Source organism: Triticum aestivum, chromosome 3B, assembly GCF_018294505.1.
Source record: "Triticum aestivum cultivar Chinese Spring chromosome 3B, IWGSC CS RefSeq v2.1, whole genome shotgun sequence".
Classification (NCBI taxonomy): domain Eukaryota; kingdom Viridiplantae; phylum Streptophyta; class Magnoliopsida; order Poales; family Poaceae; genus Triticum; species Triticum aestivum.
Window position 1 is genome coordinate 15,775,210 of NC_057801.1, and position 17,100 is coordinate 15,792,309.

Here is a 17,100-nt window from a genome sequence, read left to right on the forward strand (position 1 = left end):
TATGCACGGCGGGTGGTGTGGAGGCGGCACAGATGCGGGTGCGTGTCCGGTGAGCAGGAGGAGAGGCGCGGCGGCGTGCGCTTTAAAAGGCGGCGATGGGATGCTGGATTTAGCCGTGAGGTGCGATGGTTGCGGACGTTGCTCGGTTTGTGTGGCTGGGCACCGTCCCCGCGGTTACGGTGTTCAAGAGCTGATCAACGACAAACCTGAAATAGACGCTGGATGTGTCTACGCATGTTAGGACGCCAAAACAACTTTCTATTTCTATAAAATAAGGGAAACACTATGGCTTAGCCGGTTGATTTTTCTGCATGTCTCGGTCCCCCTCCGGCCGTCAGATCTGTTTTTTTTAAACCGAGGTAAAAGCTTTGCATTATTTATTAATTAAGCAGAAAAAATTTGCCCAGTTAATCAACGGAAAACCGGACGAAAACTATCACAAATCGCTGAGCGACATACCAAGATATCCCACGCACACCTTTACAAAGAGTACCTCGTCAAGCTAGCACACAGGCGTCATCGTCATCACTTCTCTCCAAACGGGCGTCATCGCCATCCCTAATCCCCGAGCAAGTGACTCTGACTTCTCTGAGGACGAACGTCGAACCAACACTCACCGCAGAGGATGTGTAGGAAAACATGAAGATCCATGCCAGAACTCAACCACCCGCATCGACGGCTACGCAGCTCCGACTCTGAAGCAAAGATCCAAAGGAGAACTATGCAAGACTGGCGTCGTGGAAGACCACCGAACGGACCACCTGCTGACTGTCATCGTTGCCACAGGGGCCCCGCCGCCACAGCTCCGACTTCACCACAACAACCAAATCGAGGTAATCCCACGAACACGCCGAAGAAGAGCCGACTGCCACTGCAATGTCTCCGACTTCACTTGCCCTATCGTCGTTGCCACAGAAGCCTCGACGCCACACCAACGCATACCACCAACCTCCCAACACACCAGCTGGTCCCTCTGACCGAATTGAACTCCAAAATCGATGCCCTCGAGAGGGAAAGGACGCCAACACGCCGTCAACAACAGGCCCTCCGGGTCTGGGGTTTCCCCCGGAGCTGTCCCTCGCAGAGGAAGAGAGAGCATCATGTCGACGCCTTCAAGAAGATTACAGCGTCCACAGTCGCCGCCATCATAGGCTTCGGCCATGGCCAGAGACGGATTTTCACCCATCCCTCGTAATCCTCCGGTCGATAGCCAACCCGACAGCTCACCTTCCCTCGCTGCATCTCCACACGTCGTCCACCTCGACAACCAAAAACTGCAGCCTCTTCATCACATCAGGAACCTCGTCTGCAGGTCGCTGCATAGAGCCGCCACCAGGCCGGACCTGATGCAGAAAGGCCGACGGAGTCCACCCCTAGCCGCCAGCTCAAGATGCGCGCATGCCGCACCCGCACCGCGCCTCGCCGGTGCCCCTGCTAGAGCGCCTGAAATCGCGCCAACGCGCACTGCGCGACCTCACCCCACCTACACCGCGAACCGCCGCCCCTTGCAACACCGCACGATCCGCGCAGCAGCCTCTACAGATTTGCGTGCACCACGCTCTAGCGCCTCCGTCGCGGCCTGGAGTGACCGCGTCGCTCCTTGTCGTCGTCAGATTGATGAACCCCTTGACGGCGTCCCTGAATGCCAGATCCCACGCCGCTTGAGGCCCCCACGAGCCAACCGACGCGTCGCCCCTCCGCTCGGATCACCGGAGCCTCGTCAGCCCGCATCGGAACTTCGCCAGCCCACGCCGGAGCCACGCTCGCACGCCCGCCCAAGGCCGCCACGCCACCACGCCAGATGCGCCCTTGCGCCTTGCAGAGAGATGCCCCGCCGCCGCCCTCCCTGGAGCGTGACCGGGCTTTGCCGGCGGCCTCCTCAGGCGGCGGCGAGGTGAAGGGGTGGAGGGAGGTGGGAAGGAGGCGGCGGCAGAGGGGTTCCCCCCTGTGCCGCCAGAGAGAGGCGACGCGGGGGTGGAGTTTGTGTCGTGTGACGCCGTCACATTTTGATCAGACAGCTCACAAGCAATGTCTACCCAGTCCAGTTTTTTTCAATTTGGCAGCACAGTGCACAACTAGCTTGGACGACCCAACGGCTCCAGTGTGATGAATCTATCTGTCTGTCTTACCTTTTTAGGGCACCTTCAACGGCGATCCGTAAATTTGCTCCCGTGTTTGTCCGTAGACAAGGGGATCAGTCCACGGATACGGATGCGGAAGGCCGCCATCCAACACTAGTCGCATACATTTTAAACTCTTTTTCAATAAACTGGATATAATATATATGCAAAAATGGCAAATTTCATATAAATGTTAACATTTTGGACATATTTTAACTAAAAAGGTAAAACTATGTGCATGTACAGTCGTACTTATGGAGTTTCACTCCGACAACACGGATACGCTACACTAGTCTACGGCCGGCCGCTGCAGATCCCTCTGTCTTGCCCATGTCCGACAGCTCGCTAACCGGACTGCCGGGAGTCCCAGAGCCATATTCTTCATCCGTATCTTCCCTATGTATGTGTGCGTCGCTTGTCAGAGTGGCAAAGAGGATGCTTCACCCGGCGGGGAAGGGTGCTTCCATGGACCCCAGACGTGTGCCCAAGATGGTTTGAGATAAAGAACCGGACAGGTCGCCGGCTGTACAAGCGAGTGACGCGCGCCGGCGGTGGCCTTCTCGGGACTCAAACGGCGGCGGCCTCCCGTGTTCTACATTCCCTCGGTGTTGGCGGCGGACGCGGACCGCATAGCCGGCTTCTTTTTCTGCTAGCATGACGCGGCTACGCGTGCGTTGACGGCGGATGGCACGGTCACAGGCACGGGAGGCACGGACGACACGATGTCGTCCACGACAGCGACGATGCCCGTACCGGCGTGCTCCCCCTGCCGGCCTGGCGCAACTCATCGCTCCTCCGCGAGTTGGTGAAGCACGCACCGGATTGGGGCAGCAATTTACTTCGTCGGGCTTGGAGAGGAGGTCGAGCAGCGGGCTGCCTCGCTCGTATTCGGCGAGCTCGGCGGGCCACCCAGCTGGCTTTTATGCCAGAGAACGGCTCTTCCTACTCGTCTGATGTCATCGAAAAGGAGGAGAAAATGGTGGAAGGAGGTGATAGGGAGCGGCGAAGTACTGCGATTCTTGCCCAGCGTCTGACCTCCTTTAAATAGCGGGCCGATGGGAGGAGCTTGGCCGGCGTTGTGTTTAATGTCGACCCGCTTGTGAACAGAGGTGTGGCCGGAGTAGGTTTCGACTTCCATGCGGGTTTAAAGTAGGTGTTTGTATGCGGCGAAAAAGCGTGTTCAGCCGGGTGTGCAGGAGGTGACACCCTAGACCGACGCGCCATTTTAATGGCGGAGGCAGTGAGAAGTCGCGTATCATCAATGATATTCTTTCAATCAGAAGCAGTTTGAATACGTCCATTCTTGCTCCCTAACCGTAGCCCCTTGTGTAAGTGAGTGAAATTTCGTTAGGTTTACATGGTTTGGCCTCTCCCAACATTCCATGACACCCTCTTATCTTAGATTTCTGTGCACGGGGTCGGGTCTTTGCACCGCTACAACGTAGGCCGTCCTATCCATAGTGTATGGCAACAAGTTTGGATTGCTTACAGTGTTCTTTTCATGTCATCTCTAACACGTACATTACATTATTATTACAGTACATCTTTTTTCTTTCACCGTACGTGTTTGTCCTTGTTTCTACGCCTGTCCCTTTTGGGTGTGTGTAGGGGTGTATATCACCTCGGTACGTGCATGCTAAGAAAGTAAGAATCGATTGAAATATATTTGAGAAAAAGAATCGATTGAAACTTTCTTTCATTCAGATTTAATTTTCTATTGTACTACGAAATTAGTAAAGGCGCGGCACGTCTCTTGGAAGTAGGGGTCAGGAGAGTCTGGCCGCCTGGTGGCTGACGGATCAGCAAGAAATACCGCACTTATTAGCACTCGGCGCTAAGCCATTGGTCATGCATGCGATGAGGCTGGTCATAGTGGGGAGTAGATTAGACTAGTAACATGCATATGTTATTAGTTTATGTTACTATCTCTATAGTGCATACTATCATAGATTAGTACTCACTCCTTTTCAGTTTATAGGACTCAATTCAAAAATCTCATCAACCAAGGTAGATGGTGAGTGGTGAAATACTTTTTCTAGTTTGCAAAACCATCCAATTAATGCTCTTGTTTCCTCAAAATATTATGTTTACCAATGCATTAATTGCAATGCATGCATGCATAAAGTACATGCATTGGTCAATTTTCTCTTAATACTTGAATGCAATGATTTAGTGCACCTTGAAATCTGAACTTGTGATGGGGAATAACCAAATTGAGCCTTATATAATGGGAAAACTAAAATTTTGAGATAAGCCCTATAAACTGAAAAGGAGGGAGTATCATAGGTGGTCTCATTTATTGCCATGCATGACACATACTCTCAAAATTTGAGTAGTAGCATCACATTTATTATGTTACGGTATCTACCTATGTTACTATAACCATCTCTCTCTTCTTTAATTGCCTGTCATATAAGCATGTTTGCGAGTACCAAGTGCATGATACAACTTATGTTACCCCACTATGACCAGCCTGAGTGGCAGTCAGCCCGCGCAGCGGCTAGCTGGCAGTACTGTACTGGTACGGATGCACCTGCGCTGCACGTACGTCTGCGCCGACCGCCAAGTCGTCGTTGCTTGATTTACTTGAAATTACCCGCTTGCTTTGCCCCTACACTGGCTCGTTGATAACCTCTGGCATTTGGTTTAGCCATGCATCATGCATCATGCATCATAGCCGGTACGCGCGCGCCCAGCTGGTCTAAGGCATCCTCAATGCCGACCTTAAATTTGCTTCGGCTTTTGTCCACGAACACGGATGCGGGTCATACAACAACGCTGTTCGCATACATTTCAGCCACTATTTAAATTATTCGGACGAAATTTGTGCAAACATGATGAATTCCATTAAATCGGATAAAATTCATTATATTTCAAACATTTTTCATATAAACCGGACAAAATTAATTACATTCGTTCATATAAACCGAACAAACCCTACTCTAAAACTAATTTAAATGATCGTCGGCGCCCGTTTCCCATGTTCGGTCATGAGCCCCGAGACCTGAAGCTTCGGCGATTGCCTTGGTCTTCTCCAGTTCCGCCTCCGTAATCTCCACCTCTGGAGCCCCGAAGGTGAAGTTGTCCGCCTCCACGTCGCAGCCAAGCGGCTAATCGGCCGACAATGTTCAGCCCACCAAGCTTGGCTTCAACGGGAGGGGAAGAGAGGTGGTCTTCTTGGGACCCGAGCGATAGCGACCTACCATGCACTGCTCTTCCTCGCTGCCGCCGGCGCCCGCGGACGTGCTGGCTTTGTGGTTGTGGCGGCAGGGCGCGGCCGGGGCGGAGCTGGTGATGTCCTCCTCATCATCACACTTGCTTCACACCTCATCCGCCGCCTCATCGAACTCCCTGTAGGCGGCCGCCAATTCCGCCTGATGGAAGCAGTGCCGATGGTCGTGGCGGATGTCACAAGCGGAGTGGTAGGAGTGGACCAGCGCCTCCTGCTCCGTCACGTCCACATCCAGCACGATGGCCCTGCCGGTGGCGAGTTGCTCCTCCGCACGCCGGTGCTCCTCGAGGAGGCCGAGGTTGTAGGTTTGGTCGGCTTGCACCTATCGAAACTTGGCCTCCTCCTCCCGCAGCATGTTCGTGTAGTGCACACAGCCTCGCCAATGGTGAGGCACGCACGCACCGGCGAGGATGGTGGCGCAGGCTCGTCCTCCATTTGGGCGTCGGCGACCTCTGTATGTTGGTTGGCCTGCCAGCCGACATTAATGGTGGTCATCTTGTTCTTCTCCTTCGAGGAGAGGGTGTCCCAGAGGGCTTTGGTGCGTGCGGAGGCCATGCCAGACGTGGTGTGGAGAGGATAAAGAGATCGGAGAAGAATGAGTGCAACTATGGTCAGGGCTGGAGTTTATATAGTGAACGGATGGCTAGGTTGTGGCGGTGAGGTTAATGGTGGACGGCAGGCGGACGGTTGGTGGCGCCGGAGTAGGTTCCTCGGCAACCGCATATCATTAATGTAGAGGTGGTCGGATGGTACAACACATCCGAACGGTGTGGTTCCGCCGGTTGCGGATGGTTAGAGGGTCCGCGTCGGAGATACCCTAACCAACCAGCTCGTCATTCGTTACAATGGGGAAAAAAATATGCGGTCCTGCGACAGTAGCACAACATGTAGGCCAGCGATGGAGGTGCTCATAGGGGTAGGGTGTGCGTGTGTGCGTTCATAGGGATGAGTGTATGCGCGTGTATATGAGCGCTTATGTCTGTACTGATGCTAAAAAAAATGACATCAAGATATGCAAGAATAACGCACGCATTTGACCAGGATAACTTGCATGTTCAATGAACGGCAGGAATAGATAGCTAACTGCTCCAGATCTCTCATGCATGCATGATGCATCAACATGTATGCGTGCTTGTTCAATGAACGGCGGCATATATATGATCCAAACTCCACGCGACGGGTACTAGTTATAACAGGAACAGGTAACCAGCACTCCGTCACGTACTACCACAGTAATTAAGTACATTTCACCTACCAATACCAATGGCGGCACATGCCATTGCCATGCAAGTAACGTAATTAAGCAAGCTAGCTAACAAGATTCCAATACGTACGTTGCATGTTAAACACGCACTTAGCTGCCGACCGGAGGTACTACAGTACACATGATATCTCCACCCGTATCAACCGATCTGTGGAGCAAAGTAAACCACGCGGCGCAGCTAGATCCGGAGGAGATCACTCGGGAACATGGACTAATTGTTGGTGGGGCGGGAGTGACACCACTACGCCACATGTTTACGTGCCCACTGCCAAGTGGGGGAGCCAATTCCTATTCAACGCATATATATATATATAGGTCCATGTTTTAATTTTTCTGAGGGTGGCAATAGAGGTAGACGTTTGTCTGCCAGGACTATACACTGCCTAGTCCAACGGTGCCTTCCGTCTCGCCTGAAGCTTTATTGTGCCCGCCCAACATGGTTTCCTGCGGGCGCGGGTTTTAGGCGTGGTTTTCTCCTTGCAGATTTTTCTTCTTCTGATTTTATATGTTCCCTTAGCAGTTTCCTTCAGTTTTCTCAATTCTTCCTTTTTATTTCCTTTTATCTTTCTTTCTGGTTTCAATGGTTTTCTTTCGGGTCCTGATTTTCTATGTTATTAATCATATTCTTTTTTCTCTTTCTTTCTTTCAACACATGATTCACACAGGTTGTGCATTATTCTCCTACGTTTGGAACATTTTTTTATACATGTTTAAGAGTTTTTTTCAGATACACGATTCCAATATTTCAAGAACGCGTGGGAATCTGTTGGCAATGTCCAAAATTTGGAGCAGCTGCGAGAGGCGCTAACCAAGACACTGGTGTCGTTGGGTTCTTGGTCCAGGAAGTTCGGGAATGTTACAAAGGAGTTAGCTAAGTCCCGTTCACAGCTAGAAGAGCTCATGCATATGAATGCGGATCGACAAGAAATAAGGAAAGTGACAGACAGGATGAATGATCTTTTGTACCAAGAGGAGATGATTTGGCTTCAAAGATCGAGAATTTCATGGCTTAAGGAGGGTGACCGCAACACAAAGTTTTTTCATAGTAAGGCAGTGTGGAGGGCTCGAAAAAACAAAATTAGGCCGTTAACGGATAGTATTGGAGTGGTCCATTCAGATTTGGTGTCTATGGGTAAGCTAGTGAATGAGTATTTTCGGGATGTCTTCACTGCGGATGTTAACCTTGATGCAGGCCATGTGGTTGATCTCTTTGAAGTACTGGTCACGGAGGAGGACAATATTAAGCTGTGTGCTCCGTTTAGTGATAAGGAAATCTCTGAGGCACTTATTCAGATAGGGCCACTTAAGGCGCCGGGCCCTGATGGATTTCCAGCCAGGTTTTTCCAGAGGAATTGGGTGACTCTCAAGGACAGTGTGATTGCGGCTGTCAAGGATTTCTTCAGATCCGGGGTGATGCCAGAGGGAGTAAATTCCACGACGATTGTCCTCATTCCGAAAGTTGCTAACCCTACAAAGCTGACTGAGTATAGGCCAATCAGCTTGTGCAATGTGATTTACAAGGTCATATCTAAATGTTTGGTTAATAGGCTCCGTCCTCTCTTGGATAACCTAATCTCTGATGAGCAGAGTGCGTTCATTCCGGGTAGGATGATTACTGACAATGCGGTGATTGCCTTTGAGTGCCTACACTACATCAAACAGGAAAAGGATCCAACAAAAAGCTTTTGTGCTTATAAGCTTGATCTCTCCAAAGCTTATGATAGGGTGGACTGGGGTTTCTCGAAGCAAGTGATGCAAAAGTTGGGGTTCTCTCAGCGATGGATAGACTGGATTATGACTTGTGTCACATCGGTGAGATATTCTGTCAAATTAAACGGAACTCTCTTGGATTCATTTGCACCGACGCGTGGGCTTCGGCAAGGTGATCCCATTTCACCATTTTTATTCTTGTTTGTGGAGGATGGTCTTCCGACGATCCTAAAAAATAAAGTGGCATCTGGTCATATTACTCCGGTAAGAGTATGCAGGCGAGCACCGGGCATATCCCATTTGTTATTTGCTGACAATACCATGTTGTTTTTTGAGGCAACTAGAGATCAGGCTGAGAGCGTTAAGGAAGCTCTAGACTTGTATGGTGCGGCCACTGGGCAAAGTCTCAATTATGGAAAATGTTCTATGTTCTTTGGTTCTTCTTGTCCGAACACAATTCAAGATGAGGTTCGACAGGTGCTGCGTGTGCAAAGTCTGGTTTTTGAGGAAAAGTATTTGGGTTTGCCTACCCCTGAGGGTCGCATGTCTAAGGGGAAGTTCCAAAACCTTCAAACAAGCTTGACAAAACGCCTTATTCAGTGGGGAGATGGTCAACTTGCCCAGCCTGGTAGGGAGGTATTAGTGAAAGGTGTTGCACAGGCGTTGCCAACCTATATCATGGGGGTTTTCAAATTGCCATTTTCAGTTTGCGATGATCTTACAAGAATGGTTAGAAACTTTTATTGGGGCTCGGCAAAAGGAAAAAGAAAGGTCCATTGGAGGGGGTGGGACCATCTCATGCAGCCAAAGGATAGAGGTGGTGCAGGTTTTCGTGATTTTCGGCTGTTTAACCAGGCGCTTCTGGCTCGGCAGGCGTGGAGATTGATTTCTAGGCCGGACAGTTTATGTGCACTGGTTCTGAAAGCAAGATACTATCCGGAGGGCAAGCTTGAAGACACGGTGTTTTCTGGCAACGGTTCCTCCTCCTGGCAAGCAATAAGCCATGGGTTAGACTTGCTAAAGAAGGGTCTGGTTTGGCGTGTGGGCAATGGCAGGAGCATACGAGTTTGGCGCGACAACTGGATCCCAAGGCCTTTCTCATATAAACCCATCTCACTGCAGGGCAGATGTTGTATTCGCTATGTTTCTGACTTCCTGAATGAGAATGGATCCTAGAAGGGGCAGTTACTATAAGAGTATTTCCTTGCTGCGGATGTTGATGAAATACTAAAGATTAGAGCTTCTCCGAGGCAGGCCGAAGATGTTATTGCATGGGGTCCCAATAAGCTGGGTGTGTTCACAGTAAAAAGTGCTTATATGTTGGCGTTTGAAGAAGCACATAGAGAGAGGGCGTCCTCGTCTAGTTCTTCTCCAGATGGGAGTAGAGCTTGCTGGTCTTACATATGGAAGAGCTTGGCGCCTCCTACCGTCAAGAACTTTGGTTGGCGTATGGCGACTAATGGGCTACCTACCTGGCGGAACAAGCATAAAATTGGATTAGAAGTATCAAGTACCTGTCCAGTTTGTGGTGTTGAAGAGGAAGATAATTTTCACCCCTTTGTGCGCTGCCAATTTGGGAGAGACTTGTATCTAGAGATGGCCAAGGTTTGGAGGTTACCTAGTATTGATAATCTGATAAACAGTGGGGAGGAGTGGCTGCTTATTGCCTTATCTTCATTAAGTGATATTGAGCGATGCATGATGCTTATGACCTTTTGGCGGAGCTGGTTTGTCCGAAATCAGATTACACATCAAAAACCAGCTCCACCACTTGAAGTTTCGGTTCGGTTCCTGCAAAGCTACCTGGAGTCGCTGGTGGCGATCAAACTGAATTCCAACATGGACCCGATCAAGGGCAAGTCCGTTGTGATCCTGGACTCGTTGCCTTCACCGTGCAGGGCGGTTTCCCCAGAGAGTAGATGGTCTAAACCAAGCAGGGATTGTGTTAAACTAAACACTGATGGGTCCTATGATTCTTCGGGAGCAGCGGGAGCTGGAATGATCCTTCGGGATTCTAATGGCGAAATTATATTCTCAGCCTGCCGAGTTTTATTTTCCTGCAGAGATGCTCTGGAAGCGGAGTTATGTGCATGCATGGAGGGGCTTTCGATTTCTATTCAGAGGTCAAATCTTCCTATTGTTGTTGAGATGGATTTGTCGGAGGTGGTGGCCATGATCAACTGTGTTGGCAAGGATCGATCGGTCTATACTGCTCTTATTGATGAGATAAGATATCTTGTTAGTCTTCGATCTACATGTATTACTCACGTTTCGCGAACTCAAAATAAAGCTAGTGATTGCCTAGCTACCTTCGGGAGAGTTGAGAGTAGAATTATGACCTGGATTGGGTCAGGCCCCCCGGAGGTGGTACAGATTGCTAAGGATGATTGTAAAGACTTGATTATTGAGTAATACAAGTATTTCTCCCCGCAAGAAAAATTCAAATATATAAATGGTTTCATACCCCGCAAAAAATATATGGTTTCATACCCCGCAAAAAAATATGGTTTCGTGTCTGCTTTTTTTTCATACAGCTTGTACATTTTTTGTGTACTTCTCAAACATTTTTCACACACATTTAATCTTTTTAATGCATGTGTTTCAAAAAAGGATGAGTACGTTCTAAATATTATATTACATATATACGTTGAATTATTCTTTTTCTGACTGTACGTTGAATTATTCTTTTAAGTGATAAGAAACACTTTTTTATTAAAACTACACATTTTTTTACATTTGTATAACACCATGAATATTTTTTGAAATGCATGAACACTTTTTTAATGTCATTTACATTTTTTAATAGTATACAAATTATTTACTTATGAATTGCACGAAATTTCATTTACGTTGTTTATTTAAAAAAGCACAAGCATGTTTTGGAAATGTGGCAATTTTCAAACGTCACCCAATTCTTTTCATTCTATCTACATTTAAAAAAAAATCACGCTAACAAATTTAGTACACTGTGTTAACATATTTCAGTTTTAACTTTTCTTTTCAAAATTTAAGTAAACATAACTTTGAACATAGATGTATTGTGTATTATTTGTAAAATATGAGAAAAACGAATGAAAATACAAATAAAAACGAACTAGCCTGAAGCTAATTTCGCCGGCCCAACTGCACATCGATGTAGGTGACGCAACGGGGCTCAGCTATACACCTCTCGTAACGATGCGAACCATCGCGTCACCAAAAGAGAGGTTCTACTAGTCCGAGACAGGTTGTTTCTCCTATTGTTCTTTCTATATGTTCGTCTCGTTGTTTTTTTTCCTTCTTTGGTTTTATTACTTTTATTTATATTCCTGAAATAAATAATATTATATTTTAATTTTAATGTTTATAGTCGATTCAAAAAATGTTGACATAGTGTGAAAACAAATGCTCACATAATTTGTAGAAATATAGATAACATTAAATAAAATCATAACATTTAATAGACGGTTATATTATCTAAAACATGTTAAAAAAAGGATCCCGATAACCACCGAACGTTCGGTGTGGGGACATCTCAGCCCGAACCTTTCGTTCGGTACGACGTCTCCCCCGCCAACGAACGTTTCTGTTCGATCGGAACACCTCCCCATCCCGAACACCTTGCTGGGCTCGGAGCGGTTAAAGCCCAGCCGAACACCATCACCCAACGCCTTTTGCTTTGAAAAAAAGAGAAATAAGGCTCAGAGAAAAATAAAGATCTTTTGGCTGTGAATAATGAAGGCCAGATTTTGTCATACTCTGAACAAACCAAAAATTGCCATCATCTTTATAAAGCAAAATTTGCCATGATAAAAAGGATCTTTTTTATGCAATGGCACAAAAGAAAAGTTCATGGCAATTTGCATTTGTACCATGATGGCAATAAATGTGGATTAAAAATGTTGATGCAATGTATTTTTGCCAGGGCAAAAAAAGTAAAACATGCCATGCTCCATATAAGTATATTTTCCATTAGTGAAAAAAATATTTGCCATTAATGTTAAATAAAAATTGCCATGGCAATAAAAGGTTAATTTTGCCATGGTCGAAAAAAGAAAACCAAATGGCATGGCAAAAAAAGTAAAAAATGCCATGCTCCATATAAGTATTTTTGCCATTAGTGAAAAAAAAGTAAATTTTCCATAAATATTACTCCCTCCGTTCCCAAATATAGGTCTTTTTAGAGGTTCCAACAAGTGAATACATACAGAGAAAAGTGAGTGAATCTACACTCTATAACATGTCTACGTACATCTGTATGTTGTAGTCCATTTGAAATGGCTAAATAGACTTATATTTAGGAACGGAGGGAGTAAATAAAAATTACCATGGCAAGAAAAGGTTAATTTTTTGCGATGGTCGAAAAAAGTAAAAAAAAAGGCATAGGCAAAAAATATGCAATGACAATAAAAGTAAATTTCCCATGCTACAAAGTAAAAATTGCCCTGTTCTTAAAAAAGGTAACAGTGGAGAAGTCGAAATTTTCCATGGGTGTAAAGTATTTTTGCCACAGTAAAAAAAGTAAAACTTGCCATGCTCCATAGAAGTAAATTTGCCATGAGTGACAAAAATAGTAAATTTGCCATGTATGTTAAATAAAAATTGCCATGGTAATAAAGATAAAATTGCCATGGCTAATTCTTACATCAACGGAGTATTTTGCTTTTGGCATGGCAATTAAAAAGGAAATCTGCCATTGCGAAAAAAGTTGGTTTTGCTATGAGTGATTAGAGTAAAATTGCCTTGTATTTTAAAGTAAAATTGCCATGTATTTAGAAGTAAATTTGCCATGGAAAGAAAGTAAAATTTTGGCATGGCAAAGTAGAGTAAGAATGGCCATGTAAGTTAAAGTAAAAAATGCCATACATTTAAAAGTAAAGTTGCCATGGCAAATAAAAGGTACAATTTTGCCATGGCAAAAAAAAGTAAAGGCTAGCATGGCAAAGTAGATAAATTTTTTTGGCATGGTAACAAAAGTTGATCTACACATCAACATATGTTGTGTTTCCATGGCAACATATTATGATTTCTCTCATGGCAAGAAATAATGTAATTTCACCCTACAGGTTGCCATGGCAACATAATTTTGAGTTTCCAAAAATGAAAAAGAAAATATGATTTGAGTTTGCCATACATGATAATTTTTAAATGTCGCCGTACAGGTATCTAAAATAGTTGTACACACAATTCATATGACCAAACGTTGTTCATCTAGTTGTTAGAGTCTGAGCAAAAATGAAGCAATCTCAGGCCATGTGCCCTCACGGCCGTCCGATCGTCTTCCCGAGCGCGTCCTGGCCGTCGGATCTTCGGGTGGACAGATTCTAACCATAGATCGAGCCTGCAGCGACCCTGGCCGTCCGCTCGGAGTCGCCATGCCACCGCCTGTAAATTCGGTGGCCCGCCAGGGGTACTTCCGTCATTTCACCTGGTGGCGTATAAATACAGCGAGCCAAAACCTAGCCGCCACCTCCTGCCCGCGTGCAGTCCCGCTCCGTCCTCGCCTCGCGGCTCCCCTCCCATAACCCTACCCCCTCCTCTCCTCTGCGCCGCCGCTGTCGTCGCCAGTCCTCCTCCCCTCACACCGCGCCCGCACGGCCCTCGAGGCGCTGCGCCAGATCCAATCCGACCACGCCGCCGTGCGACGCGGCGGCGAGTGGGCGCCCGCCCTCCCCGTCCGTGAGCTCGTCCCCGGGGACGTCATGCAGTGAGTGGGCGAGAGCAGGTGAAGTGAAGGCTCGAAGTAGGCAAGCGGTCGTGACTCGATGGGGTGCGAGGCGGAGGCGGAGGAGCACGTCTCCGGTCTCCCCGATTCCGTTCCGGTGGTGGCGTGAGGGGACCCGCCGACTGGCCGAGCGGGGCAGCAGGCGACGACGACGACCAAGGGAGAAGCCGAGCGGGGCAACATGCAATGACGAAGACCAAGGGAGAAGGGGAACGGCGCTGCGGCATCCGGAAGGCACCCCCGTCAAGCTAGCGCACCACATCGCGCTCCAGTGGATGGGAGGAGCCAGGTGCCGTCGAGGGGAGGAGCCAGGCGGAGCGCGCCTTCTCCACTGGTTGCGCTCTGGGCGACACCAACAGCTCGCTCCATTGGCTCGATACGGCGCTCCTGCAGTAGATCAACGAGGAGGGCGCCACCACCATCGTTATCAAGCCGGCCCGCATCCACGCGCTGCACCAGGCTTTTTCTTCGCCTCTACTTCCAGCAACCACACCGGCCACAGGTGAGCTTCTTCTCCTCATTTCGTCCTCTCCTTTTTGGTGACCCTTCTTTCTTCACGTCTGATGAGAGGGGGCAGTACCAGGCATTGGATTGGTGGTCTAGCTACGTTGTTGTTGTGCGGTAGGTTCTCACGTTCAGCTAGGTTCCAAATATGGGGATTTTTTGGATGAGTGGTGTAGCTAGATTCTAAAGATGGGGAATTATTGTGCAGACTTGTTTGGAATCAGTGGTGTGTATAGGTTGCAAGGAAAAGGACTTCTGTATCATTCTTCTTTTGATTATTTGGATCGGTGGTCTAGCTGGATTCCAACAATGTTTTTTTATGTGCTGGCTTGATTGGAATTAATGGCCGAGCTAGGTTCCAGGGAGGAGGGATGTTTGATTATATGTTGGATAAATGTATCAACATGATCTTCATCTGCTCCTTTGCTTTTAGATGGTTCACACGGTCATGTCTGCAACTTCAGAAGAGATTGCAGATCATAAGCTCGCAAGGCTAATTGGTTACCGATTCTTTATCTTTGAGGTTTACCAGGGCCACTTTGCAAGTATAATTTTCATCTCCTTTTTAGAAACATGTATCTTTATTTTGAGCATTATTGATGTACTACTGCACGGGTGATATTGCAGTGTGAATTGTTCCGTGACAAACCTATTTTCTGTAGTATCGGGGCATAGTGATTCGTTCATTAATCTGACAATAGTGGTAGATCTGGCAAGTGTGTAAACTCCATGTTTGTGTAGCTGTTTTAGTCATATAATTTGATCATGTCGAGGGCAAAGATGCATCACTGTTGCGTCGTGTAGCTCGAAGGGTCTGGGGCCGAGTCAATGTGTCCTAGCTATATCTGGTAAATTGGTTCAGTTCATCTGATTCAAGAGATAAACTGTCAGGCACTCTGTTTGCCTTTGAAGCTTATTTGCTTTTTCCTTTTGTGAAGAAAAACTTGAGTGTGTTGCTTGAGAAACTGTAATAGACATTTTTTAAGGTGGGGTGGGAAAAAAACTGGTAACTGGCAGCCTTTGTCTACCACCTATTAAGTATTCTATGCAAAATGTGTTTCCAAGTAGCTGATGGGGCATCTTGCATAAATGGATTGAGAATCAGGTGTACAACCATTTTCAATACCAGTCGATTCTTTTAGCTTTGTTCTGTTTCAAATGTTCGTCTCATACTAGAAGAGATGCGTCAGTTATTTGTTGACGAATTGTCGGATGCTTAGTTCAGTTTAAATTATCATGCCATGTGGCTTTAACTGTTTATGTCCGTGTTAAGGATCAAAAGAAGACCTGTCTTTTAATTGTTGGCATGTTCTTTCTAAGCCTGCACAAATTCCACTCTCTTGCAGATTTGCCTGTTCGTTTGCTCAGCATATGTTTTTTGCAGGTGTGTTGTTCGTATACTGGTTACTGAGAATGGATTGACGGGGGGGGGGGGGGGGGTCTTATTCTGGCCAACGTCCTTCGGTCAGCCACATCCCAGGTATGCCATCCCTCTTGCTTTGGATAGACCTTATAATTTTGTTGCATGAGTGTGCCAACTGCTAAACTGATTCATGTGCCTGGTTGTTATTGGGCATTTCTGTTTTTTTTAATATTTCATTATCACAAGTATAACATCATGAATCCTGATTTCCACCATTGTCTCGATAGAATTTGAGCAAATCAGAGCATAAGAATTTTAAAAGTAAGATGAACTGATCAATCAACGGAACAGGACATACCTTGTTTATCGGTGGCGTCATGGACCCAAAAGCTTGTATGCCCGTCGCCCGAGTAGCGGAGAAAAGCTACCTCCGTCTGAGTGAATCCATCACGCGTCGAGACACCACGCCGTCATGCAAAGAAGACGACTACGCTGCATCAAATCAATAGATACACATCAGATTGACAAGATGGGTGCCATGGCGAAAGAAGAGAAAAGGAAGGAGCCAACTACCAACACATTACACCAGCAAGAATATAGGAAAGCTATAAATGAGTCAGTAGAATACACTCTTTAGGTGCCTTCTTCTCTTCTTCGGTTCCAAAAAGGTCAACATTGCTGTCATCGTCATTATCAGCTGCAGGAGCCTGCAATATACAGAAATTTATTTATTTTAAATGCATGCCATTTCTCCCTGATCATTAGTTCATCTAACTTGAAGATGTAAAGCTGGTGGCGTTTAATCTTTTTCCATAGACCAGGCATTTGGGAGTTTATTGCAAGCTATACCATCTTGATGCGTAATTGCAGATTGTGTTCTTGCTATAATTTTTTATTACTTCTATGTTTTATAATATTCCATGTAAATCAGAATATCCTTGATGTACATTCCTTGATTTTTTTAATGTTAGGGGCCAATATATATATATCCTTAATTAGTTCCGCCTCTGTACAGTGTAGATGATAGTAACCCTTTTATGTATATGTTTATTTTAGACTCTAGCTCAGGTCTGTGCATTATATAAGGAGTTGAATTTGTCGGTTTAAAATATTTGTGCTATCAATCCTTTCTGTCCTTCTATACAAAAAGGTTACTAGCTTTGATTTTTTTGCTAATTTAGAATAATTCTGCTATCATCAGTG

At 46.6% G+C, this 17,100-nt stretch overlaps 1 protein-coding gene and 1 long non-coding RNA gene across 2 annotated transcripts; both read left to right on the top strand.

Moving 5' to 3' along the window:
- Window positions 1–9,922: 9,922 nt before the first annotated feature.
- Window positions 9,923–16,063, top strand: LOC123067153 (uncharacterized). The gene is made up of 4 exons (XM_044490073.1): window positions 9,923–10,185; window positions 10,390–10,564; window positions 13,769–14,532; window positions 15,919–16,063. Exons 1-4 carry the CDS (start codon window positions 9,923–9,925, stop codon window positions 16,061–16,063), a joined length of 1,347 nt encoding a protein of 448 aa, XP_044346008.1.
- Window positions 15,978–16,845, top strand: LOC123064356 (uncharacterized). Its single transcript, XR_006430685.1, has 2 exons — window positions 15,978–16,014; window positions 16,249–16,845. It is a non-coding gene; the product is annotated as an uncharacterized lncRNA (long non-coding RNA).
- Window positions 16,846–17,100: the final 255 nt, after the last annotated feature.